General features: G+C 38.8%; 2 protein-coding genes and 2 long non-coding RNA genes across 8 annotated transcripts; 2 read left to right on the top strand and 2 right to left on the bottom strand.

Moving 5' to 3' along the window:
- Window positions 1-1453: 1453 nt before the first annotated feature.
- LOC148414917 (serine/threonine-protein kinase OSR1-like) lies at window positions 1454-13771 on the bottom strand. Of its 2 annotated transcripts, XM_088429714.1 has the most exons (17): window positions 13572-13771; window positions 12835-12947; window positions 11164-11272; window positions 10253-10394; window positions 9919-9974; window positions 9638-9747; window positions 9449-9550; window positions 7970-8103; window positions 7800-7848; window positions 7644-7709; window positions 7427-7549; window positions 6531-6566; window positions 6215-6370; window positions 6025-6130; window positions 5882-5950; window positions 4682-4746; window positions 1454-4146 (listed from the first exon to the last, which is right to left on the bottom strand). In XM_088429714.1, exons 1-17 carry the CDS (start codon window positions 13639-13641, stop codon window positions 4066-4068), a joined length of 1587 nt encoding a protein of 528 aa, XP_088285840.1. In that variant the 5' UTR covers window positions 13642-13771; the 3' UTR covers window positions 1454-4065. The 2 variants fall into 2 exon arrangements, with proteins under 2 accessions (XP_088285840.1, XP_088285839.1); XM_088429713.1 differs by having other exon boundaries at window positions 9449-9747.
- On the top strand, window positions 13309-15139 carry LOC148414916 (uncharacterized). Its single transcript, XR_015867464.1, has 3 exons — window positions 13309-13354; window positions 14554-14655; window positions 14761-15139. It is a non-coding gene; the product is annotated as an uncharacterized LOC148414916 (long non-coding RNA).
- A 1728-nt stretch (window positions 15140-16867) lies between these two features.
- On the bottom strand, window positions 16868-24346 carry LOC148414915 (uncharacterized). Of its 2 annotated transcripts, XR_015867476.1 has the most exons (5): window positions 24133-24346; window positions 20561-20641; window positions 18291-18380; window positions 17125-17219; window positions 16868-17062 (listed from the first exon to the last, which is right to left on the bottom strand). It is a non-coding gene; the product is annotated as an uncharacterized LOC148414915 (long non-coding RNA). The 2 variants fall into 2 exon arrangements; XR_015867475.1 differs by lacking the exon at window positions 20561-20641.
- LOC148414914 (1-phosphatidylinositol 4,5-bisphosphate phosphodiesterase delta-1-like) lies at window positions 17088-24965 on the top strand. 3 transcript variants are annotated; one of them, XM_088429922.1, is made up of 15 exons: window positions 17088-17283; window positions 18311-18469; window positions 18839-19067; window positions 20122-20251; window positions 20489-20717; window positions 20914-21115; window positions 21739-21883; window positions 21961-22113; window positions 22186-22329; window positions 22421-22580; window positions 22807-22923; window positions 23006-23184; window positions 23282-23414; window positions 24085-24234; window positions 24389-24965. In XM_088429922.1, exons 1-15 carry the CDS (start codon window positions 17211-17213, stop codon window positions 24478-24480), a joined length of 2295 nt encoding a protein of 764 aa, XP_088286048.1. In that variant the 5' UTR covers window positions 17088-17210; the 3' UTR covers window positions 24481-24965. The 3 variants fall into 3 exon arrangements, with proteins under 3 accessions (XP_088286048.1, XP_088286047.1, XP_088286050.1); XM_088429921.1 differs by lacking the exon at window positions 17088-17283 and adding an exon at window positions 17968-18105; XM_088429924.1 differs by lacking the exon at window positions 17088-17283 and adding an exon at window positions 17983-18077.
- Window positions 24966-26399: the final 1434 nt, after the last annotated feature.

Genomic DNA, 26399 nt, shown 5'->3' with positions numbered 1-26399 from the left:
CCATTTTGTTGACGGACTTCAGTGCTCATGTAAAGGGCATGGTGTGGTCACCCCCGCCCCGTTTCAAACTCAAGCGGTGTTCTGTTATTGGACATGTTCAAACTGAAGGATGTTGATTCGTGCGCTTGGACACCTAAGGCCGTAGTTCGATTACCAACTTTGTGATAGTGTCATTAGACTAGCAGCTGGTCACTCTTTGTTGATCAAATAAGTTTTATATACGCAATAATTGTGAGCCTTCTATCAAAAATGTGGTCTTTTGTGAAAATGTAACTTAACCTCTCTGTTTTTGATTGAAATGACTTGATATTTTCAGTTCTCTACCATCTGTAAAATGTACAGTATACCGCTAATAATTTGGAAGACTACATTTGAATGAAGTTAAAGTTTTAATGTTGACTAAAATAATTATCACTAGGAGCTTTGTTTAAAAGAATTCAAATTATTCTTGTGTAATTCTCGTAATGGATGACCTCAAAATTATAATGTTCCATTTGCATTGACTATAAAAGTCTAATGAAAACATCATTAGGATAATCACTTGGAACACAGTGTATTTGCAGACGATGTGGTACTGTTCATTAATCAGTGAGGCTCAAGTTGCACCCGAGTGGTTTGCAGCCTGGAGTGGAGATACTGTAGGTAGATAGACAGACAGAATAGATAGATAGATAGATAGATAGATAGATAGATAGATAGATAGATAGATAGATAGATAGATAGATAGATAGATAGATAGATAGATAGATAGATAGATAGATAGATAGATAGATAGATAGATAGATAGATAACAACCAATATAACAGATCTAGCCACAGAAATAAACAATATGATAAAATGTTCCCGTATATGTGTACATATAAACACACAAACAGATGAGACTACAGTCTAAAAAGTGAACGAAAGTGCAGGGGTGCACTAGGTGCTAATGGTAATGTTGTGGAGTACTGCGCGTATGACAGTTATTGCACATGATAAAGCTTGAGACCCTTCTCATGGCTTATCTTCAACGCTACACCGACAAGACCCCAACATAAAGCCGGCTGATGTTGGTTTTACGAAGACTGCATCCCAAAAGAAACATGGAGAGGGACGAGAGAGTTGGTGGTAAAACGTAGGCAAGTGAAAGTGAGGACGAAATGCAACAGAATTGAATCAATCTTTCCGTATGGTTATTACTCGTCAACAGACATATTGTCAGCTGTGAGAAAACTGCAGTGAACTGGTCATGATGCAAACCATACTAACTGGCAACGTCCTGTTCACTGAAGCCACACCACGAAAACAGCCGAAACCACGAAACAGCTGTCCAGCTATCCGTACATTTCAAAGTACCTTGAATTTTTAATAAACACAAAACAAAAAAGATGGCCACAGCATGATAACTACTTTCACATGGTGGTTTGGTAAAGTATATAAAGAAAAAAACAAACACCAAACAACATTATGACCATTTGTTTTTAATCCACTGTGGCTTTATTCATCAACCAAAACTCATTCTGCTCATGGTGACATTTTACAACCAAAACGCATTCTGCCCATGGAGACATTTTACATCAATGGGTACAATTTGTCTTTAAATAAATGTTCCAATTCAATTTTGCATTTGACAAACTATAGGCGTATAGAACTGAATAGGTATAACTTCAGAAATGTGATGTTAGTTTGCCATCATTTGATTCAATGATTTAGTTACCGTGGTGAGGCAAAATAATGTTTTTAAGTGTGTATATATATTTAAAAAAAAAAAAAATCTGGGTATTCCAATTAACACCAGAAAATCACACACACGCACCCACAAACATATCCTGTGCCATATGAAAACTCCAGTGGGTTTGCACAAATCTATATGAAAAAAAACATCTGCATATCCGAACTGGTACAATACGCATGTTAACCTAACAATAAGGTGCCAATTAAACCAAATTGTGCATGGTTAGTGATGCAAATGACAAAGGCAAATGGCAAAAAAAAAAAAAAAAACCAACACAACAAAATGAACTTTTTGGCTCTAAATGAGTCAACAATCAGGTTTACCATCTGTTTTCCGGAATCAACATTTACAAGTCATTTTATACGGCATGTACATGTTTAACAGTCAAATGCATCAACAGATGAAAAAAAAAAAAAAAATGTATGTGACAGTGCTAGGATTTGCAACACACATACATGTAATTCATCCTGTACACACCATTTACTCCGGTACCTGAACAAGCAGCTTCAAGGCAGCCCTTTTCATGTGGTACAAATAAAGCAGACAGCTACACTGGGAGTGACAAGTATCCAGAGGAGTTTTTGGACAGCTAAGACACTAAAATCCAGCCAACACACACAAAAAACTTGTCAGGCAAGTAAACTTTTCTGGAAGGGTCACTCCACCTAAATAGATGTTTCTGGTCGGCTTCTTAAATACATTTCAAAGGAAATCTGTGATGGAATTGTGCGTGTTAGAGCTAACAGCAATGAAAACTCACATTTAATAAGTATTCAGTTGTCATAAGTGTTAATATGCTAACAAGTTAAAAAAAAAAAAAAGGAGAAGTGGTGGTAGTGGGTCATAGTATAAACTTTGTTCCTCACAAGTTAAACATTAAAATTTCGGCGTAGGCTTAAATTATAAGATTTATTTAAAGAGCATCCAATCCATCCGTTTTGTTTAAGTCAGGTGAGCTGGAGCGGATTCCGAGCAAACTTTGAATAAGGCAAGTTACAACCTGGACTTGTTGCCACTTAAGCAAAGGTTAAAAATACATGAATGAGAATTCATTTCAAAGCAATCTATTTAACACTGGTAATAATTTGTATCGTATTAATGGCACCCAACTTGAATTCATGGTTTACCATTGCTATCCACTGACAATTTGGGTCTATTGGCATGGCTGTAAACCAGCAGTGAGTGCTATTTGGGTGAAGCGCCCCTTTACTCAGGTGAAACATTTCCATTTTGTCATCACACACACCTTTGAAGTTGAAAACGCGGCAGCCTTTCCAAACCAAACCAGCCTGCATTGAACTTCACAAAGTTCTCAAAAGCTGTATGAGCCAATGAAACGAACCTGCAACTTGAACGTTGAAAATCGCTAACAAAAAGAAAGCAAACGTGACCCGTGTAGGTGCGTCAAAAATTCACTTTGCTCGGATGCTTGCGGAATCAGTCAACTTGAGAAGCGGCCTTGCTTCTTGACACTTTCGACTACTGAGGTATGGAGAGACACTTAATTCAGCCAAAGAGAAGCGCTTGTAGCACACGATGTCGCATTCAGTTAAAACAAATTGCATAGGATAACAATATCAGGCCAGTCTACTTTTTTTTTTTCTTTTTGAATACTTGAACACTCCAACTAAAGTGTCATAAAGCAGATAAATGGTTGTTTCAAGTGCATTTGAGGGATTTTATTGGTGCGGTCAGAGTCTGATTGATGTCTTTGGTTGTGTTTCAACGGTAAGGGGAGACGCTTTGCTTCAGACTTGGTTTAAACGAAAAAATGTTGACACCCCAAGGTTTCATTATTAGAAGGATTTTTGGAGATCATAAAAATGCATAGAACTATTCAGCCAATACTCATGTTTCGTTGATCCATCATACAGGAGATAAGTGTAGTTAATAATTAACTAAGGCTTGATTTCACTGGTTAGATTCAGTGTAGCATAAGGTGACGATACACTCGTTTGAGCTGTGTGGCACGGTTTAATTCACCTAAAACAAAGAAAAAAAAGTTATCTAAAAAGAAAAGAGGAAGGCATCGTTTCCAGTACTGACAGGAGATGGTTTGGGTTGTGCTTATGAATGAAGAGAAGGGCGGGTGGTCAGGGGAATAGGAGTTAATAATTGATTGCATGTCCTCTTCCGTGAATAAGCGCACCGTAAACATTTCAAGTGTGTTCCTGTGATGAACTGAACCTCCTCCCCGCGTGGTCCTCGTGCATCCTGCCGCAGTGTCACACTTTCAGCCAGCTTCACGTCTCGCCGTCCTCCTCTCTTTGGCAGCAGTGGCGTCATAGATTTTACTAGCATGCAGCAGTGCATTACCAGTAGTTGCTGTCTTTTGCTGCACACGCTTTGACTTAGCTGATGCTGATGCTGAGCTGCGCGAAGCCAATGAGTTTAATGTCATCGGGAATTTCGGACTCCTCTACACCAGATGCCTGGGGGACAAAGCAAGCAGCGTTGCCATCGTGCATATCACCAACGATAATAGATTTGTTTTCAAATTAAAACAACAAAAAACTAATGTACGTTTGATGTATTTGTCGATTTTCTTTTCTTGAATCTGCAACAAATACCGTCAATCCCCTACACCCCAAAAAAACATTACATCAAAAACCAACAACGCACCTCTAATTATTGCCACAATAAACCTAAAAGCCAGTGCGGCAGACAAAATATCCATAAAGCTGCAGTTCACTGAAGAGTTGAAAGTGTTTCCATGTGCAGTAAGCAACAGTGTGGGGAGTCTTCCAACATTAAACAAAAACCAGCTGGATTAAAAATGATATTAAAACGCGGGGTGAAAATATGTCAAATAAATATGGAAAAAAAAATCATTTGGACAAATAATCCCCGCCGCATTAATCGCTTGACCATTAATCCGGGAACTCCATGTAGTCGGGAGAGAAAAAATATATAATAAAAATATAGAAAAAAAAAAAATAATCCCCCATGACGACTTTGTGTACGCACCAGCTTAAAGGTGACATTTTTATGATTCTGAGGATCATCCACAATCTTTTGCAGATTGGCAGCAACTGCAACGAAGATTAAAAGAAGGAAGTCAAGAGTCATGTTACAATGATACTTGTCTGTGTTTTACGCAGTGATGGCTGTAACACGCTAGTCCTAAATGTGTGTGTTACCAAATAACAACCACTCAATGTTACTATCCCTATGCAGACTAAAGTTAATACCTTCTTAGCGGATTTCACTTTTTGTAACTGTAAAAAACTGAAGTAACACTGAATATCTATTAACATTTTTTTTTCTTTACTAATTAGATGTCATGTAAAATAGCATTTTAGTTTAGAAATGATTCAAAACGAATTTTAAATAGAGCCTTTTTTTCATTAAAACAAGTAAATCCTGAAATTTCAATCAATCTTTTTAATCAAAATGATTACAAGTCAAAATGTATGCTAGGATCACTATTAAAAATACTTCCAATAAAGTCACTTGTAATATTAGTACTTATCGCAGCAAGTAAATCGGTACAGTAACTGCTTTACTTTTTCAAGGTAACTGTGGAACAGTGGTTTTAAGGCTAAGAGTAGGAGGCATCAGTTTTTAAGTACAATAATTACTTTTGTCTCAGAATAATTACAAACCAAATAACATTGCTGATATTTTTACTATATTTTTGACCTTATAAGGTTGTTCTCCTATCTTGTACCTAACTCTCCCGAAAGAGCTCCTTCCAATAGGTTTTTCTTATTATTAGTGCTACCTAGAAGCATGGCAAACGTAGACGTTATCATGGGTGATGTCATTCATAACCAATTAATTTTCAGTATGTCTTTGCATGGTGTATGATTTAATATCTAGATATAAATTCATGGGTGACGTCATTCATAACCAATTAATTTTCAGTATGTCTTTGCATGGTGTATGATTTAATATCTAGATATAAATTCATGTTTTTTTTAAGGTGGTTGGGCTCAGCTTAACGCAACTCCAGTCAGACGGCTGGTCTTTTGCAAGTCAGCGGTTCACTTTGGATTTGTGATTAGCATGAGCTTTTTCGTCTTCCCATGTTTTCCATGGTTACATGCTGCACCATTAGTCATAGCGCTACTTGTACAAGTCTATATGACGCAGTAATAAGGTCCATTTATACAATTTCTTTATCTAATCCCAATATGAATCGTTCAGCCCGACTGGACTACTTACCAATAACTAAATCTCTCCCATCAACCAGTCCGGCCGAAACCAACTCCTGAGACACTCCATCAGCAGAGTCTGATGATGTGAAGAAATATTAGCACAAAGCAAGTAATAATTGTTGTCATGATCTTATATGCTCTTCATCATACCTCTGCCAGACATAAACTCAAATCTGATGTCATTGAGCTCCTTCTTTGGATTCCTCAGCCTCAGGACGAGGCTGATGGGAACACTAGCGTCAGATACAATGGGATCCTAAAACAGCAAGTGTGCAATATACATGAGGCCCATGTGAACAGAGGCTTTAAAGACTGCCTTCAACTGCTAATATGTTATTACTTTAGTGGAAGGTGCATGAGATGGGCTCATTGTCTGAGCAGGAGTGGAGGCCTGTGGTGGAATGGCTTCGCCACTTTGTCCCACAGGTGTAACATTCGCGTTGACAGCAGGAGGCGGCTTAAGGGTTGCACTGGCGCCATCTGGTGAAGGGGAAATCTAAGCAGTATGACACGCAAGTAAGTTTAAGTGTTTGCAGTGTTATAAGCACAGAGAAATCAAAAGGGGGAGGACAAACAAGACGTTCATGCAGATCACGTCATTGGACATTACTGAGAAAAATCAACATCTGCTCATCATGTCCGTCATTAACACTCACCTCCATAGTCTGAGACCCGTCCCTCACTCTGGGTGACTGCAGAATGGACATGACAGATTGTCAAGATTAAAAACATGCAATTCTTTTAAAACACCCAATCTTTATACCAATGGATAGAATTTAAAGGATCCCACCCTCAACAATCAAGACATCATCACATCACAGCCGAGAAGACAGGAGAGTATAATTCCACACCACGACATGATTTCAACTTAAAAGACAGGGGACCAACAAACCTTATCTATGCGTTCGTTTTAAAAGACACGCTTGTGCTGATTCACAAATAATTCATTCTAAAATGTTTTGTATGAATGATTCTCACTCATTTATTGTCCGGTTAAATTATCTTTACCTTCTGGAATTTAATGAGGTATCCAATCTAGAAGTACTTGAAGGACAGTAGTGGGCTCCGCTTACAAGAAGTTATGTTGAGATAAAGTAATTTTACAAAAACATGTTTATCTTTTGTCCAAACTGTGACTTATGTTCCAAAGCATTTTAAAAAAAATGCTGCCATTTTCGGCATCCTATCGGTGTTACGCGGCGTTTTCTGCAGTAACCGCAACAAAAAACAACAACGGCATCAACTGGATATAGGCAACACATTTCAGGTGTCATTGTCTCCCATCTTGACTCTTGCAGAGAAATTAGCTCAGGGCTCCCATTAATTTGGTGTAACGGTGAGTTAAAATTTTAATGTGCCCATCAGATTTGTTTTGTGTTGTATGTGTATGGCCTGAGCTTTTCATCACGCTACAATTGACTAGTCCGCATGACGGATATTATTCAAGTTTTTATATTCATGTATCGAAAGTTCATTTATTGATAATGACATAGCCCACCCTTGCCACTTAATCATGTTTGATGCTTAGCAGAAACTCTCAATTACATCTCACCCGCAGAGCTGCCACAGCAGCTTTGCCTTCCTCGCTCTCCTCGTCCAGTTCATCATCACTCCACTCCCAACCACCATCCTCCGTCTTGTGGAGACGACCGCTGGATCCGGGAACACGCCTCACCTTTTGAGTGTAGTTTGAAAGAATAAATACATTTAAAAAATTAACTTTAAAATCCCCCCTGGTTGAGTATGTAATTCATCAAAGGACAACAGACCTTTTTTGAACGATCTGTTATTGAGGGACCTTTATGTAGCAGCTTCTCCTGTAGGTAGTCATTATTCTACAGAAAATAAACAAATATTACACATACATAAAAATACATTGCACACAAAAATACACTGGATTAAAAAAATTTAAAAAAGACGCTTGCCTTGGCTTTTGTGAAGAATTTGTGCTTAAGCAACTCGGCTGCAGTTGGCCTAAAAAGGACCAAAAAGAAATAAATGGGAAAGGGAACTACCCAAAATAGAAATGGTAAAATCAGAAAAGAAAAAAAAAAAAAAGCAACGATGAAGAGACTATTCATGAATGCACGGGTACCTTTTTTCTGGGTCCTTCTGTAAACACAGGGTGATCATCTTCCTAAATGATTTGCCATATTTCTTCACCATCTCCTTGTCTGTTATACCCGTTTCCAGACAGGGTGGGTCGTTCTGCAGAGTCAGCATCAGCACCTATGCACATGCACCGATAAGTTTCTACATTCAAACTGAGACAACAATTTGAATGACCATAAATAATGAGTTTGTCAAATTTACATACACACGGTGGAATATTTAATTGACCAACTCACTGAAGTGTATTCCATAGCACACATCATAATTATTTTGATATAGAAATTGGCCTTTGGAAAAGTATTTATCTATGTACAGTACTTAATATGTATGAGTTTCACTTTTTGAATAAGACTACTAAAATAAACCTTTTGATGATATTCTAAATTACAATGCACTTGTACATATATATGTACATATTACATATATACATACATTGTACCCACAGATATGTATGTATATGTGTGTGCTTATGCATATAGATTCAATTATTAATTCAAATGGATGATGCCAGGGCTCATACTTTGTATTTCCTTTAGTAGTGCATAATTTACTTCAATGACGGACTCAACAGACTGGAAGAACAGTGAGAGCTTAAAAGAACACGAGAACAAGAGAGCACAACTTCACTCGGCATGATTAACCCACCTACTCAGCAAAGTGGAGAAAGCATTCTTTCTTAGTGTGTTCTAACTTGGCCAACTTTAAAATTTCACTCTGTGTGATTTTAATTCAGAGACGCACCAAAATGCTTGGCCGAAAACCGAAACACTAGGATGGACTTTTCACACATCACCGCATGGCTGGTTGTCAAATTTGGCATCAAACTGTTATGTCATATGCAGTGGCCTGCACAGGATGAAAATGAAATAAAATAGACAAAACAAAATGAAACAAACAAAATAAACGCCTTTTGCAGCTATTGCATTGAAGTCCATGTATTAGAGGGTGCGTTTATTTTGAAGTTGGCCTTCTCAACACACCATTGGCATGACGTGTTATTGTTTATTTTCCTTGGTAGGTCTTTTTATATTTTGGTTTGCCTTTAGTCCCAAGAAAGTAAAGGAAGCTTAACAGTGCTATTCCGTCAACCCATTGAAATGCTTTACAGTATTTGCCTAAGAGCGTTGCTCCTATCCTTCTCCTGTGTGCTCGTGGGAAATTCAGACAAACGCTTGTTGGTTTATGCTTCATCACAACATCCATTTTCGGACGTATTGTTTCAGTGTTAATTGTCTTCAAGCCAAAAATGCGTATTTTGCCTTTTCAGCCAAAAGATTTTGGTGGCCAAAAATTAGGTGTATCCCTAATTTTAATCAATAGTAACACAACTTAATTGACATAGCATCCACCTATTCACTGAGCACGTATGGTCAAAATAGTTGCAAGGAAATGAAGAAATGAAAGATTCTGCGATAATCAAATTAAAAATAATAATAGTCAACATGAACCAAAATATAATTACCTTCATTGGTGGATATTTGTGATATGGTGCAGCTCCCGTGGCTAGCTCAATGGCAGTGATACCAAAACTCCAGATATCAGCTTTAAAGTCATAGCCACGGACCTGCAGAAAGACAGAAAGAACCAATGTAAGCAAAGAACAGGTAGGCAAAAAAATTAAATAATACCATCCATTAAACAAGAATCCCACCTGTTCCATGACCTCAGGAGCCATCCAGCAAGGTGTCCCCACAAATGTTTTCCGATATTTGTTCCTGGTCATATCCCCGCCTGCTGCTAGAAAGGCACTCACACCAAAATCTGTGGGCCACAAGGAGGGAGGGAGGGAGGAAATAAATAAATAAATAAATAAATAAATAAATAAATAAGCACGATTTTATGGGTGTGTAGTAGATGAACACCAAAAAAGAAGGTAGACACCACACACAAAATCATGACTTCCTGACAAGGAGAAAAGGAAGAGCAATGTACCAGCAATTTGAACCGAGCCATCATCCCCAAGAAGAATGTTTCCAGCCTTTAGATCACTGCGAATGAATAAGAATACGCTTAAAACAATGCTTAATAATTATGGTATATAAAATGAGGATTATATGAAGAGCAAAATTTAACAAATTTAAACTGTCACAGAACATGGCGGGCTAAACAGAAGGCAGGATATTTACACGAAATAAGCATTTCAATTATGCATCTTTTTTTATTGATGAAATTAGTTTAAATTCAACCTCACACATGCAGAAAAGGCCACGTGTCTATGTGAAATGCAAATGGCCAGTGTAGAGATAACACCAGTATGATTTCTCACCGATGAATTTGTCCATTTTTGTGAAGGTATTCCAGCCCCTCCAATACTTCTTTTAAGATGGTGGCGATGCAGGCCTCGTCCAATACTCCAGACGTGTGCTCTCCACGTGATATGATGTGTTTGATGATGTCCAAGACTGAGCCTAAAGGATTGGATGGCAGAATCAATGTTGAACCAACCAAAGTGTTTTTGGGGGTTGGATTCTTTTTATATTAACCGCTAGGGTTAGGGTTAGATTTTAAGATTTTGTTTACTAAAAGATTTTAAGATCACACACACCAGAAAAAGTATGTGAAACCTTTGGATTTGCTTACACTCCTTATCCATATTATCACCAAAATGTGTCTATAGTTTTTGGGATCATACTATTCTTCGACTGTAAAAACGTAATAAACACAGAAGTGCTTAAAATGGCACAAAACCTTTGCAAAATTTCCGCATTTCTAATACAACATAGTGTGTTGAAGTTTGTGCCTGCATGAGTTCTATGATAGATTATGTGTCAAATACTTCAGCCAAAGCTAGAAAGTCTTGTGAACAGCCTGTCAGATATGACTAGAGCTTTTGACAGCTGTAACTCAAAGAAAACTTGAAAAATGTGTCCTTATTATATGCAATTGGTAATGGTGTTAACATTTGGGAGTTTGATAGCATTGAATGAGGCATGTCTAATGAAATCTTATGACTAATGAACCATGTAAATGTGTTCTGTGCTCTTCGACCAGAAAGCTATACACAGAGAAAATAGTTGAACATTTCGCTGCATATTTTTAATCATTTGCCCAAGACACATGGCATTAAAAGAGCCAGATTTAGCCAATATTTTATGTTGCAGTAGGTGACTTTCGTGAGAGCTTTTGCCAAAGCGCAAACACTAGTTTGGCATGGGCAGCGTTTTGGTTATTACTCACCACCGCTGAGAAGCTTCATGACCAGCCAAAGTTCATCCTTCACCACAAAGGAGGTGTAGTAGGACACAATGTTGGGATGGTGGCACTGGCTCATTGCTTGGATCTCTTTCTGCAAAGTTACAAAATGACAACGGTCAAATTTTGTTGATTGTTGTACTTCTTTGGGTTGTACTTTTCTATATGATATGAATTCAGTTAAATAAGAAATTGGAAGTAACAAAGTTCAAGAACTTTATACTTCAGTAGTTTTCCCAGTATGCCATAATTCACCGAGTGTCCATTTTAATTTCCTATGAATGGCATGCAATTGGCTTGAAAAGGGAAGCATGCAGAGATACCAACAGATATGAATAGGTAGAAATGACACACCCCTTGCCCCGAGCGGCGTGCCTACAGCAGCGCTTAACTAGCAGGGTAAAAGTCATCTGTGTATTTTCTGCATGTGTGTGGATACTAGGCAAGAAAACCAAAAAAAAAACATTGTGCAGCATGCAGATAGTTGAGAACAGCATTTTACAATTATGACAAGGGAACTGATGCCAACTTTTTACAGGTGAAAATATTTTTTCAAAATACTTTACATATGTTTCAAATATGATTTCCACTATTACACTATGTGGTGCTTGTTCATATAGAAGTATGGTCCTTCTGATAAAACATTTATAGCCCTCGCAATCATTCAAGTTGCCCATCCCTGGAAAAGCTATAATTGCTTAAGTTTACAGTGCAAATAAGTTAGACAGTATAAATTTATTAATGCCAGCTTCCACTCTGACTCACAGATGAGCAAACCTGATACTGTACAGTGAAACATTCAAAGTAGTCAAACATTCCAAAAGGTGTCAATAATAAATAAATTAATAAAGTTGGCATTAATGAATGACAACTTTAAAATGACCACCAAAAAAAAGACAGGAAGCTTAAACATGTTTACATTTTGCTTAATACACTGTGGGTATTGGATCAACTTTTTATGAAACAGTAAAGACTGTTACTATTCAGTCCTGTAATAATTTAAGTGATTATTATTGTAGTTGGAAGTTTGATCTAGTGCATTGCATCATGCTTGTATTTTGTTCCCTTTGGACACTTCAAAAGAGAAGAGGTCATTAAACGAATTACACTTTCTATAAACAATCAGTCATGTTGGTAATGACGTGGACATTAAAAATATACATATGAACAATCAGTCATGACGCTACTACATTAAGGACTTTAAAAAATATACATATTGTAAACACAAGCCATGTTGCTAATACATCACATCATTCATGAAAAAAAGTTTAGTCTCCAAGAAAAGCAACTAAAACTAAATGAATACTAATCCAAGTAATGTTTTGTTGGCTTCTTTGTTGTTTGTAGGGTTTTTTTTTTTTTCAAATCTATTACTCAAAAGATAACTTGATAATGGGGCAGTGAACTGTGTCCTCTCTTGTGACAAGTTAATGCCATAAAATTGTGAAATACTGTATAAGAAAGCACTGGTGTAGTTGTTTTGAGAAGCATTACAAAATGAAATAGTTTCTAAGGTTGGTTTAAAACATTCTCAGACAGTTTTATATTAACTTGGTTTTGAGCCTCCCAAGTTAGATCGGACCCCAACTATTTCACACCACACTCCCACCAAACAGAATACAGTATGAAATATCACACTTCACTACAATTTCTTACCAGGAGCTCATCCATGCTAGTTTGACATTTTTCAAGGTTTATGCGTTTAATGGCCACCTTCTCCTTTCTGGGCTTGCAGGTGGCTGCCTGGACCACTGCAGTGGCTCCACTGCCTGTGGAGAACATGAAAAGGTTTGAAGCAAATCTCTCCAAAATATAATTCGTGCAGTCACCATTCACATGATGGAAAAGAGCTTGGACAGAAACTTGGGCCTTTACAAAGATTATATCAATCTGTTAACGTAGACATTGTTGGGGAGGTATTACAGGACGTTTTGACCAATTTTAATTACCATGGAGTATAGCTGCATTGCACCACCAATGAATTTCGAATTCGATTTTAACATGAACTTGGAAATACAGCTACCTTACAGTTTGACGGATCGACACTTTTAACTCAAAGGTGCGTATACTGCAAGTTGTAGAGAGAAGTATAGCGTCTGCTACAGAGCACCACCCACTCTTGCGTTTGACGCGACCACATACAGACGGCTACAGGAACAAGCCCTTTCACTTCACGGTGAATTTCTCGAATCTGTCTTAAACAATCTTGTCAAAGTACTACTGGCCATTTCGTAAGACGGCTCCCTACGTTATCTAACGTTGGCGTGATGAGAAAACGTGTCCTAACTGGCCTTGTGTTAGACCCAACACTACTTGTGCTAGTCTCAGTTAGCATTGCGCTGATTAAACCAGCAAAGGCTAGCAGGCAAACATTAGCAAGCTAGGCTACTAACCGATCACCTCGTTGAGAACGTAGTCATCCTTGTCGATTGACCACGATTGTGTGGACTGGTCGTCTGCCATAGTGTCGTTGTTAGGACGTTTAAGTAAGGCGTCCGATTAGTTTTAAATGCGTCGGCTGAAAGGGTCGCTTTGAGACTACTCCATTTGGCACAAATGGTACCGACTGCGGCTCTTGGGCGACAAATGCGGTCGCTGCTGTCAACACAACTTTACGTGCTACTGACGCATAGCGTGACGTCATTGAACATACGAAGGAACAAAGACGCCGCCATCTTGAGCGTACACACGTAGTACACTCGTAACAGGTGACCGAGCGCACGTACTCACGTACTCCCACTTATCAATATTTCAAGCCACTTACCATACATCAAAACACAACGGTCGTTAACACGAGCTGATCTGACATAACGTTTTTGTATAGAACCTAAAGGAATATTCCAACTTCATTTTTGATTCTATCCAGATAGTGGTCGATAGACCAGAGGCACGCTTCTCGTCAAAACACTTTCACCACTAGAGCGAAGCAGAGAGCTACATTGCTCTGTCGTTCCATCTTTTACTGTGCGAGATATATTTTATGGCTCAATTTAAACATTTATCATTGTGATCAGTGGTGATTTGTACCATATACCCACATCAACTGCTTGAGTTAATCACCGAAAAGTAATAGCGTAAAAATAACATGTGTGATTTATTAGGTGATAAAAAAAAACATCAAACTTATGCTACCAGCTATTTTCTATACCACAAGTGATCCGGAGCGTACACAGACTTTGAATATATATGTTTTTGGTGTTGCATTTAAAGTTTTAAGCATACAGTTACATCAGGGTTTATCGTGTTTGCGGCATTAATTCTGTCATCGTGCATGCCGAAGTGTTTCATCCAAATAAACACATTTACAGTATGTCCTTTATTGTTTTATTCATACGAATAGATTATTTTGTCCTGAATCAGTCTTTTAAATTTTAGGAGCAAACACAACCAAACTATGGACAGTCCCTGGTATGTGAAGAAGCAGCAGGGCTTGTTCGTGCTTGTTGAATACACACAAGAACACGAAATGACGAGAAGGTATTTTTCTCTTCTCTTCCTCTCTGGATTTAATCTTTGACTCATCATTTTATTTTCATATGAATTCATTTTATCACAGTCAACCAGTGTCCTTGAACTTTGTAGATTTTGGAAATAGTTAACCATAGCCTGGAGGCGCTCTCCTGATGGTGCATTAAAGTCCACTCATCCTGATGCTGACAATGCACTGAGGGTAAGCCTGGCCTGAAAGGGAAGTGCTGAGAGCCACAAGAGACTCAATGTGATTGCAGCACAATTTCCGTGCCAAAGCAAAGCTTCACATTAAAAAGGGAGCAAAGCCTTCTTCCGGGCTAGTTAATGTAGAGTTTTCAGCAAAGGTATTGGTAATTGACCTTTAGCCCTGCAGGCGTGTTTTTCTTTTGCATGTATTCACGAGTACTGGAAGGACAAACAGTTGTGCTCCCCACAGTTCTAAAAATAAATAAATACATAAATAAATGACTTGTATTGTATTTTCCACCTTGTTCCCTACCACCATAGTTGGAATGTGTGATGTGTCACTCGAAAAAGAGATTGCTAAGGAAAACACAGTTCTGTTCAAGTATTCCAAACAACCTCTTGATTTGTCATACACCAGTTCAACTTAATTTATTACGTGAGGTTTATTTTTTTTAAGTCATGTAAATATGAATGTCTGCCACAGAGATTTTTGGGTTCATCTGGCAGCACAACAATATCTAGCAAACACATCAGTTATGTTGTCATAATTTCAGTAAAGGTCAGCGGTTTTCACTCACTTATCTGCCACCTGGAAATGTCCTGGTGCCTACTGTTTACAAGTATTATTAAATGGGCTATACAAAGGTGCCCAACAAAAGGTCAAGGGACCATTTGTGTATGTGAGTATGATTTTTTTTTTTTAGTGGCCTGTATTATTTTTAAATGAACATTTGAGACAACCTATGTTGCATGCCTGCATTGTTAATGTGTGGCTAGGCAGAAAAACAAAAGAAAATAATTTCTTTACCACATCATACATCATTTGGTAAGAGCGGCCTCAGGATTGTAATTTTTTACTCCACTTTCTTTTCTGCGTCTAGGTCATCTTAGTACAGGGTGCTCTTATTTTTGTTTCTGTGTGGAAATGTGATTCTGACTGCACTCAAAAATCCTTGACTTTATTTTGTTTCACTAGCGAGCTGTTTTTTTTTTTTTCCATTGCTACATATGATGTATTTATTTATGTAATTACTCTTTTATGACTGCCTATAAAGGGTTGAGGTGAGGATTGTCAATGTGGCCTTTTCCTCCTTTGATTTTACTGTTTGCAGCCCCAGGCAGAGAAAGAATAGATGCCAAAATTAATTAGCAATAAACTATGGGTTGGCAATAAATAAAATCAATTTGATGAATTGGTCGCAAATGGAGGAATGCTGGATAGGCGGTTTTCAAGACCTGTTTACAACACTTACTAAGTACTAAATTGGGACATTCAAGCAAGTTGTGCACAAGCTACGAAGAGCTATTTTTGTTTGCAAAAGCTATGAATTAAGTTTACATTAAAGGTGATTTAAAATCAGCATACAATAATTTGTCTTAATGTTTTTGTGATTTTTTTTTATTTTCTTGACAATAATACACAATCCTATTAGAAAATTCAGTCAAAATAAAGTTAAATAGTTATATACAAGATATAGATTCCAGCTGGTTTAAAGCTTAACTCCTTTTTACTTGAATGAACACGCATTTAATATCCTACCTGTGTTGGAAGTTTTTTTTTTGTAATAATAGTATAAGCTTACCTTTATATTATTTAATAATTTAACTGTTAAAATGTTATGTTTTTTTTTTAAATACTGTGTGTTTACACACTTCTCTAGGTTGATTAAAAAGGCATACATAAAAAAATCCCTCTTAATAATTTAACTGTTAAAATGTTATGATTTTTTTTAAAATACTGTATGTTTACACACTTCTCTAGGTTGTTTAAAAAACAACCCCCCCCCCCCCCCCGAAAAAAAAGAAAAAAAAATGCATTTTAGGTGTGCTTAATCACTCGGGAAAATGGACTAGAAATGTTCATGATGGTACGCCCAGTTATTTTTCACACATTTCTGATAGCCTATCCAAAAGTTTTAAGACACAGGACAACTAAAAAGAAATGTGGAGTTGTCTCTGACACACTTATACAAGGGGCATTTATCATCGAAACTCAACAAACCTGCAAACTGAATGATTACGAGGATAAATGTGCCGTATTTTTGTCTTTTATTTTAATGCGTAACTCAAATGGGCATGTGTTCTACTTCAAGATACGCCATCTACTTTTTCTAGTAGAATTTTGCTCGAGAACAATAGATGCGTGAAGGTGCACAGGCAATTTCGCTGGCTGCGACGTCACCGATGAGACTTGCACGGCAGGTTCGTCAAGCCGGTGGCCGCCTGGCTGCAAAGCAGTGAGCTGATTATATTATCACACATGGGAGGGCGGTGGCTTTTGGAACCCACCTGTGTCATTCACTCCTGTCCTTGTCCTGGAGCCATCGACCCCCCCGCACACACCAACGTCAGCACAAGTTTGTTCAACGCCACACATGGACCCACTTGAAATTAGAATTGAGGAAAGACCGAATAACATGGAAACAAATGGAATCGAAAGCAGATACGGTAGGACAGTTTACATCAATGATCTCTTTTTGCCCAATTTTAAAAACACCTTTTCACGAATCCCACAAAAGTCAAGTCCTCGCGGCGGCACGTACACTTTGACACGTTTTAATTTAATTCTGTTTGGAACGCCTGCTGTACCTATTTTATAAGTACGGTGCTGTAGTCCTACTTTCATTAATTTGTACAAGGCGTGCCTCCTTCGCCGCCTATTACCATACGAACTGCTATCGAGTGTTACAAAGTCGCACTGAAAAAGTGAACATTTGTTGCTACACGACCTGTTCCTGGGATATGTGAAACAGACGCATGTTCCTCTTTTGTCTTTCAACGTTGACCGTAGTCTTCATATTCAGGTGGGCTGGCAAAACGGAACACGAATCGTGTTGTGACCACAAGGGGGAGCCAGCGGGTAAATTGTACCTCCTACAAAAAATAAATGTTGACTAATTTGGGGAAATATTAACACAGCCTTCTACAAACATTAGTGATTTAGATGTGAAATACTTTTAAAAAGTTACTAAACCTAACTGAAACAATGTTTATATGAATACCGAGGCAAGTTGCTTCAATGACCAAGACGTCGTTTTTACAACATGCCGCCGATTGTTGAGGTGGACTTTGAGCGGGGCTGGTACACGCCCCTTTTGGTACAGTTTCTTGCCCACGAACGCCTTTGACACACTCAGATAGCGTCTTAGCAGACGTGGGTACCAGTAAACATGTCGTGTCTGCGTAAACAACCCAAACTCAGCGCATCCCAGGAGTTACTGCGCCATGCCAGAGAACAGGAGGTGATTGTAAAGAATATGAAGCTCTTAGGTAGGCCGCACAGTATTTATATGTACGTAGAGTGCGTTAAAAAAAACACATGTTCTTGAGAGGGGCATAGGGCTTAAAGTCATGCAATATCACAGGAAGAGACTACATTTTTTTAAGAGCTGCTTGCAATGGTGGGAGTTCATGCATAATTTAAAGCATTGTACAAATTTACTAATCCAATTTACTTTGCTCATCTTTTTCTCAGGTATGGATGGAGACACAGATGTCCAGTTCCTCTTGCAGGGAGGAGACCTCCTCAAGGTTCGCTCTGCTTCCTGGAAGAAAAATCGATACTTCAAACTCCAAGAAGACTGCAAGACCATGTGGCGAGAATCCAAAAGAACCTTCAGGAGGCACCGGTCGTGTGAGTGTTGTTCTGACTTTGTGGAACTCTCAAGTCAGAGATTCTTACACCACCATCAACTGGAATTTTCCATCACCGATTGTAAAGATGAGCTGATTCCAGGCCTGCAATAGATCATTTATATTCTTGCTGGTGATAAATAACCCTGATGTGGTTTGTAGGTGTGTCTTCATAGAGATATCTTTTATAGCGCATATAAAGTTTTCCTGCTTGATGCGTGTGCCAGTCAGGTAGCCGTCTGGTACTAGAAATATGTTATGTTCATGATAGTAGAAAAAATATAAGAGCACACAAACTTTGATTCTATTTATTACACTTTCTATCCCAAAACAAAATGCCACGCTGTAAAGTGTTTTTCTTTGTGCACAGTTTGCATTGACGACATCGCTGTGGTGCGAGTGGGCCGTCAGACGGAGGGTTTGAAAAAGTACACAGATACACAGATAGAAAATTACTGCTTCTCCATCATCTTCAAGGACCACCGTAAAAACCTGGACCTTATAGCCAGCTCTGAGGACGAGGCCAAGCAATGGGTCGGCAGCCTTCAAAAATTGATCACAAGCAGAAACAACCTCAGCCAGCAGCAAAAGACTGAACAGTATCCTTTTCACTACAGTAGAGGTTCAAGTCAGAACACCCACACACTTGCTGGTGTGTGTCCCAGATGTTTTAGGCAATGAAAAGGGATTTCAACAGCAGATAGCAATTCATATGAGGCGCGAGCGTGATGTGAGTAGCTGAACACATTCAATTTGATTTGAGATGGGCTAATAGGGTATGCCTCTCTTATTAATACGTTTACAGACAAAATTTGATATTTTTAAGGAAATCAGTTTGGCTGGATTTGATGTACTTGAATCAATTAAATCAAAGCCTGATTTAACCCTTCATGCAGCCTTTGACCATTTTGGGGTCCTTTTCTTCCACATCATACTCGGGAGTATTTTAGCCACAGTCCTAGCTGTCATAACTAAGTGTGTTGTGCCACATTGAACTTTGACATACAGTGTTGTCACCATCTGGGTGAACTTTCAGCTCCTTCGTGTTTTCTTTCAATGTCTTTCATTTGATGCGAAATGCCTTTGATGTAAGTAAGGATTAGACAAAATACTGAACAAGGGTTAAAAAAAAAACATTTATTTGTTGCATTCTGGTCGGATAGCATCCAACTCGCCCGCAACCCTAATGAGGACCAATAGTAAAGGAAATTGATTAAGATTTGAGATAATTTTACATATTGTTGATGCTGTAGGTTGGAAAAAAGATTGTTAGCAATGTCTGGATTCACACCTGTAATGCAGATTTTTATATAAAATAGCTGCCACAAATAGACCACTCCCTATTAAAACCAATATGTCTTCTGATGCATATAAACTATTAGACTGGCAAATTAGTCTGGAATGATCAGTCGTGCAAATATTTTAGCTTTGTAACTATACAGCTTTGTACAGTCTGTGCCTCTGCTAATACAAATATTTATATACCCATAGGAGGTAAAGTGACACCTGCAGCAGTCAAGTGAGAGCTTAACTAATCTCTGCCAAATATGAGAGACATTTTATTTAAAAGTATTTGATTTATCAGTTAACAGTAGCAGGAAAGTGTAAGGTAGATAAATCAATATTTTCCTTGACGAAACCCCTTTTTTCCAGCTGGATCTTCAGTTGCCTGAGCAAAGCAGACAAGAACAAGGATAACAAGCTGACTGTGTCAGAAGTCAAACGCTTTCTGCGTCTCATCAACATTGATGTAGATGACAGCTATGCAGACATGCTCTTTGAGGTTGTATTATGCAAACTCCTTAGTTATTCACAACCATTTTAAATGTATACAGGAATAGAAATACCTCTATGTTTAAGAATGATATACTATCATAAATGATAGTTTTGCTGCAATGATAGTTTGCATAAATCCGCTCCCGACATTACTCTGTAAGGACTAATTTAATCGACAGTTAGCATTTAGTTTGTTTGCATCTTATTGTAATCAAACCTAATGGACTGTTATTACTTTAAATAGAAATGTGACAAATCTAAGTCTGGATACTTGTCTGGAGAGGAGATCAAAGATTTCTATGACTTGCTGACCTACCGGGAGGAAATCGACGTTATCTACCACGAGTATGCCCGGTCTGCAGGTGTAATGAGTTCCGAAAACTTGGTGGAGTTTCTGCTGAAGGAACAAAGAGAGATGATAACACTGGCTGATGCACACAAGATCATTGAGGAGTTTGAGCCAGATGAAAAAGGTGCAAAGTTGTACAATGTCCTGTAGGGCTGGGTTAGTGCGTGGATATCTTTTTTTTTCTCTTTCTTAAAGGCTTGTTACAGAGTTTAAGAAATTTGAATTTTTCATTATTTACCTTTTTGTTGGCTTTAATTGCATTGTCGTCAAAAATGTCTTTAGCATTTTTAGCAAGGATCTGTGTGCTGTGCTCTTTTCAGCCAAAGAGAAGAAGGTGTTGACTAAAGATGGATTCCTTATTTACCTGCACCATCCTGATGCCTTGATCCTCAATCCAAAGCACAAGGGGGTGTATCAGGACATGAGCCAGCCTCTCAACCATTATTTTATCTCCTCCTCACACAACACCTACCTCATGGAGGATCAACTCAAAGGACCCAGTAGTACGGAGGCCTATGTCAGGTGAACATGTCTGCCATGCATTATAGGGGTCTATGCACTTACAGTACATATTCTAATTCAAATAGATTATCCATCAATCAATTTTCCCAGCCGCTTATCCTCACCAAGGTTGCAGGCATACTGGAGCCTATCCCAGGTGTCTTCAGGCAGTAGGCGCGTGAATCCTTAACCTGGTTGCCAGTCAATCGCAGGGCACACAGAGCTAAACCACCGTTCACACTAACAAACACATTTAAGGGCACTACAGTGTGTCCAACATACCTATCATGGGTGAAAGCCAGAGTACCCACAGAGAACCCGCAAGGGGAGAATATGCAAATTCCACACAGGGAGGCCGGGGCTGTAATCGAAATCGAAACCTCTGGACTGTGAAGTGGACATGCTCAGTGCACAAATTGTCCTATGTGGAGCAACTTTTTTGGTTGCTTTCCCATGTTAGTATCAAAACTTAATGGTAGAATGTGAATTTATGCGCATTTGCAAAATACAATGAGGAAATATGATCAAGCGTCAGAGCAATCCCCAAGCACCATGCAAATGAGTTCAAGTTGAAGATAGGAATGGCATCAGGCCAATCTGATTGGAGCTTCATGATCTCATTAAGCAAGCAATGACTCTTTCAGGGCTCTGCTAATGGGCTGTCGCTGTGTGGAGTTGGACTGCTGGGACGGATCAGATGATGAACCGGTCATCTACCACGGCTACACACTGACCTCTAAGATCCTCTTCAAAGATGCTATTAAAGCCATCAAGGAGTACGCCTTCACGGTGTGCTCATTGTACAAGTGCATCATAATCAAGTATTTGGTTTCAATAAAATCACTGGATGTATCTACCTACTGCAGACATCGGATTACCCAGTGATCCTTTCTCTGGAGAACCATTGCAGTGTGGAGCAGCAGGAAGTCATGGCCCGCCACATGAGTGACATTTTGGGCAGTGCACTGGTCACATCTCCCCTTGGGGACAGCATGCCCACTAACTTCCCATCTCCTGAGGTGCACCTCCCTCTTCTTAAGCTTCCCTTAAAATTGTGCTGCCCTTCAATGTGCATGAATGTTGATGTCTAGGAGCTGAAGGGGAAGTTCCTGATCAAAGCCAAGAAGTTAAACAAACTCGAAGCCACTTTTGCTCCGGATGCAGAGGCTGATGAAGAGTCTGAAGTGACAGAAGAAGAAGAATCAGATGATGAGGATGACCCAGAGAAGGAAAATGTAAGTAGAAGGGGGAAAAACTGCAGTCAACAATTGTGCGGTCTTCACTTAACTCAACTTCTTGGCTTATTCACACTTTAAAAAACTGCAGAAGAGAAAGAAACTGAAGCTAGCGAAGGAGCTATCCAACATGGTCATCTACTGTAGGAGCGTCCACTTCAATGGCTTTGAGGATGCCAGAAAAAACTTGAGCTTTTACGAAATGTCCTCCTTTAAAGAAAAAAAGGCTGTTGCACTCGCAGAAGAGTCAGGTGAGGATGTCTTTCTGTGGTCTCAACATATAAACGAGATCATGCTCAGGCTGATTGATTTAGTTGTCGTGTAGTCGACACCTGTCAGTAAAATGCAGTGCTGTAAACTGCTTCACATTGTGAAGGTGGCATATTGAATCTCATAGCATTTGGCAAGCGGTCATGTCTAAGTAGTAGGCAGGGGGGAAAAAAGAAGACCTCGAGCTCCTTTTGTTTGTTTCATCAGCAAATGCCTACATAATTCATAATGTGGACAAGCTGAGCCGCACCTATCCAGCTGGCTCCAGGACAGATTCCTCCAACTACAACCCGGTGCCTCTGTGGAATGCTGGCTGCCAAATCGGTACATGATCTGGAGCGCTCATAAAGGAAATTACATTTCCAATATTATCCGCTTGAAAACATGCCATCTCATTATGTCCCAGTCGCCCTTAACTTTCAGACGAGCTGCGAAGATATGGATTTATACCTTGGCAAATTCCTTGTGAATGGGAAGAGTGGCTACATTCTGAAACCGGCCTACATGAGGCACAGAGCCACCGAGTTTGACCCGATCACTCTTACTCGAGGAGAGTGGCTGAAGCACAAGATACTTCATGTCATGGTATGTGATTTTCATCACCAACAAAGGCTTTGAAGTCATTACAAGAAGCACCTTATATTAAAAAATTGTATGATGTGAAATGTCTTCCCATCACCAGGTTATATCAGCTCAGCAGCTCCCTAAAGTCAACAAGAAGAAATCCTCCATTGTTGACCCGCTAGTTAAGGTGGAGGTGTATGGCGTACCGGCTGACACGGCTGTGAAAGAGACCCAGGCCGTTGACAACAATGGTAATGCACTTTATGAATGAGACCGACTGAAACTCGTGTATACATATAATCCATCCCGTATAATCCAATTACATCCAACATAGGAGATGTTTTTATGATGTCACATTCAATCGTTAAAGGAATCTGTAAAATGTTTTTATTTGAACAACACACTTTTTGTTGTTAAAGGACAAATCACTTCTATGTGAAGAAGGCCCAGGTCAGATTTGGAAAAATATCTGAATTGTACTGTACTTGAAAAAACCTTGTGTATTGCATTTCAGCAAAAACATCAGAATTGACTTGTGAACGTAGCCGTAATTTGCAGTCCTGTCAGTTTTATTCTCTGGAATGTTTGCAAGTCTGTGTTATGTGGTGCTGGTGGGGGTCTGGGCTCAAGTGATTTTTACAATCCAAAGACTTAAGGGGGGGGGTCATGGAAACTGACGTAATGTTAATGACGGACCAGCCAAAAAAAGAAAAGTCCACCTCTGGTAGCTTTTGTTTAGTTGAGCATTCAGCCACCAAACTTAAATTGACTCGACCGATTTAACTCATTTGCTGCCATTTTTGGCATCGAACACTACTGTTTCAGTGCCATTTTACCTGGGATAGCATTGAATGAGCTCAGACGCACTTTAAAAAAAAAGTTGCACACTTAATGCGTAACTAATAGACATCATTGTTGTAGGTTTCAACCCAGCATGGAATGAAAACTTCCGGTTTGATATATACGTACCGGAGCTTGCCTTGGTACGCTTCCTCATCCAGGACCACGACTCCACGTCTGGCAACGAGTTTGTTGCACAGTACACGCTTCCACTCAACAGTTTAAAGATGGGTGAGTTCACATCCAATGTTTTCTTTGGAAACAGCTGCATTACTTTAGAAATGACTGGACTGTTTGATTCAAAGCAGAGAAGCCGCTGGGCTTTCTGCACAGAGAGCTACTCATGTCCTTCTAACTGACTCAATCATTTTGTCTTCACACACAGGATACAGACATGTGCCTCTGCTCGATAAAACTGGTCACGTGGTTCCTGCAGCTGCACTCTTTGTACACATCATGGTTGTCGATGCTGAATAAAACTCCCATCAGGCATGTTCTTGGATCTCCATGACAGAGCCTTAAAATGGCTATTTTATTCAAATTTTCAACATTCTTTTTAAAGTGCATATTTTTTCATAGAGCAATTACTGAGTAACATTCCAGTTGTTTGAACCGATAGATGTCCCCTTATTGTAATGGTACAGCATCTATTCTAATATAGACATGATGTACTTTCAGCAGCTGAGAGCCTTCATGGAAATATGTAGTGCAAATGTTTATACAGTACATGTTATAACATTTGGCAGGGACTTATTTTTGCTCCAGTAGTATTACACTAGGTTTAGCATTTTTATCCCCACTTTGTCATGTATGATTCATTGATCTTGGGTCATGTTTTTTTTTTTTTAAAGAATACCTTAACATGAATACATGTCTACTGAATTATTTCTTGCAGCATTTCTTGTATCCCTTTGTTGGAAGCCTATTAAAAATACATACCACATGGAAAACATCCATGGGCAGTTTGGTCTTCACACTATCTGACTTGTTTGTCGGAAACAGGACACCTAGCCAACAGATGATGGTGAAAAAACATTTACGAACAAAGAATATAACTTTCGTCGGAATTGCATATGAATGCTGGTCATGCAAAGGTCAAACTGAAAGGCTGTGGAATGTTTTGAATGAATGCAAGATTTGAAGCTGGAATTGTTTGAATTAGTCAAGAAATGTGGCAGGATAAGGAAATGCAATTTCTTGACATAAAAATTGGCAAATTTGAAAGTTCACAACAGGGGCGAGGCATAAAGCTTTACTGGTTACAGTGGGCTGCGGCCTGGTAACAGTCTGTGGACCACTCAGTGCCAGGTTGCAGAGAGGTATTTAAAAACACACAAAATCTGTAGGAGAGCACATTTGCACCAATTTATCAAATGATCAAAATGCTGGTTGCTGGTCCACAAAATAACAGTTGTTTTGAACCACTCCAAGGTAGAAATAAAATGTGGGACCACTACCTTGCTACTAGGCTCTTCCATAAATTCATTCACACACACACTTTACTACACATTCTCATTCAAAAAATGGATTCATAGATCTTTAAAAAAAAAAGTCATATATTGTAAGGCTTTTTCAAGCCTATAGTAAGGCATTATAGGTAACAACACATGGCCATTTAACAAAAGTAAATTTACCAAAAAAAAAAACAACTTCCTGGTATTTTTTAAATGCATGCCCATTACAAAAAGCTTCTGATTTTTTTTTTAACTTATTAGCATAGGTGTGCAACTACTGCACACTTGAAGTACAAAGTGAGTTTGTATTGTGTGTGTGTGTGCGTTGTGTTTTAAACACGGTCAATTTCCGGGGAACTTAAAAAAGGATTCCCAAGTTTTCCTGAAAGAAGTGAAAACAAAACCATAACTTGCGACCTGACATCGAAGTGCGTATGCTGCCATCAAGTGGCCGTAAGTGGCCAAACAGCCATAGCAAAAACTGTTACTAAAGCGCCTCAATGTTTGTCTGTGACTTTCGTTTGTAAAAATACACCATATTATCATTGGGGGGGGGGGGGTTGCAGCGTTAGTTGACATTTTTGCAATACACTCCCTGTATAATATCAAGATACAGAATAACTGACTGATGGCCGTGTAAGGTCAATGTAACCGAGAAAGGCAAGCATTTTTTTTTTTAATTCTTGCACTAACATGCATCTATATTTCTATGGACATCGCGTAAGCACGTATGAGTAACGTGTTTAGGATGACCAAAAATCTAATTTTATAGATCTCTTAGTTATGCAGTGTAGCAATTCTAAAAAGAAAAAAAAAAAAAAAAAAACAGATCCCGGGCAGCGATATTGGACGCTGGTGATATGTTTCCCTCCCCGAAGAGATCGTTACTGAAGTAAAGGAATTATTTGAAAGTGTTTTAAATTTACTGTCGATAATGACGTT

Source organism: Hippichthys cyanospilos, chromosome 12, assembly GCF_059441005.1.
Source record: "Hippichthys cyanospilos isolate Australia breed blue-spotted pipefish chromosome 12, RoL_Hcya_1.0, whole genome shotgun sequence".
Lineage (NCBI taxonomy): Eukaryota > Metazoa > Chordata > Actinopteri > Syngnathiformes > Syngnathidae > Hippichthys > Hippichthys cyanospilos.
Note: the sequence above shows the minus strand (reverse complement) of the source record. Positions and strands in the feature narration are given on the sequence as shown.

Coding starts and splice junctions, on each gene's coding strand:
- LOC148414914 (XM_088429921.1), top strand. CDS start 18,006: ATGTCGTGTCTGCGTAAACAACCCAAACTCAGCGCATCCCAGGAGTTA. Junction 18,106..18,310: donor AAAGAATATGAAGCTCTTAG/GTAGGCCGCACA, acceptor TCTTTTTCTCAG/GTATGGATGGAGACACAGAT. Junction 22,330..22,420: donor ATGACCCAGAGAAGGAAAAT/GTAAGTAGAAGG, acceptor AAAAAACTGCAG/AAGAGAAAGAAACTGAAGCT.
- LOC148414917 (XM_088429713.1), bottom strand. CDS start 13,641: ATGGCAGACGACCAGTCCACACAATCGTGGTCAATCGACAAGGATGAC. Junction 12,948..13,571: donor CGTTCTCAACGAGGTGATCG/GTTAGTAGCCTA, acceptor TGTTCTCCACAG/GCAGTGGAGCCACTGCAGTG. Junction 11,273..12,834: donor CTAGCATGGATGAGCTCCTG/GTAAGAAATTGT, acceptor GTAACTTTGCAG/AAAGAGATCCAAGCAATGAG.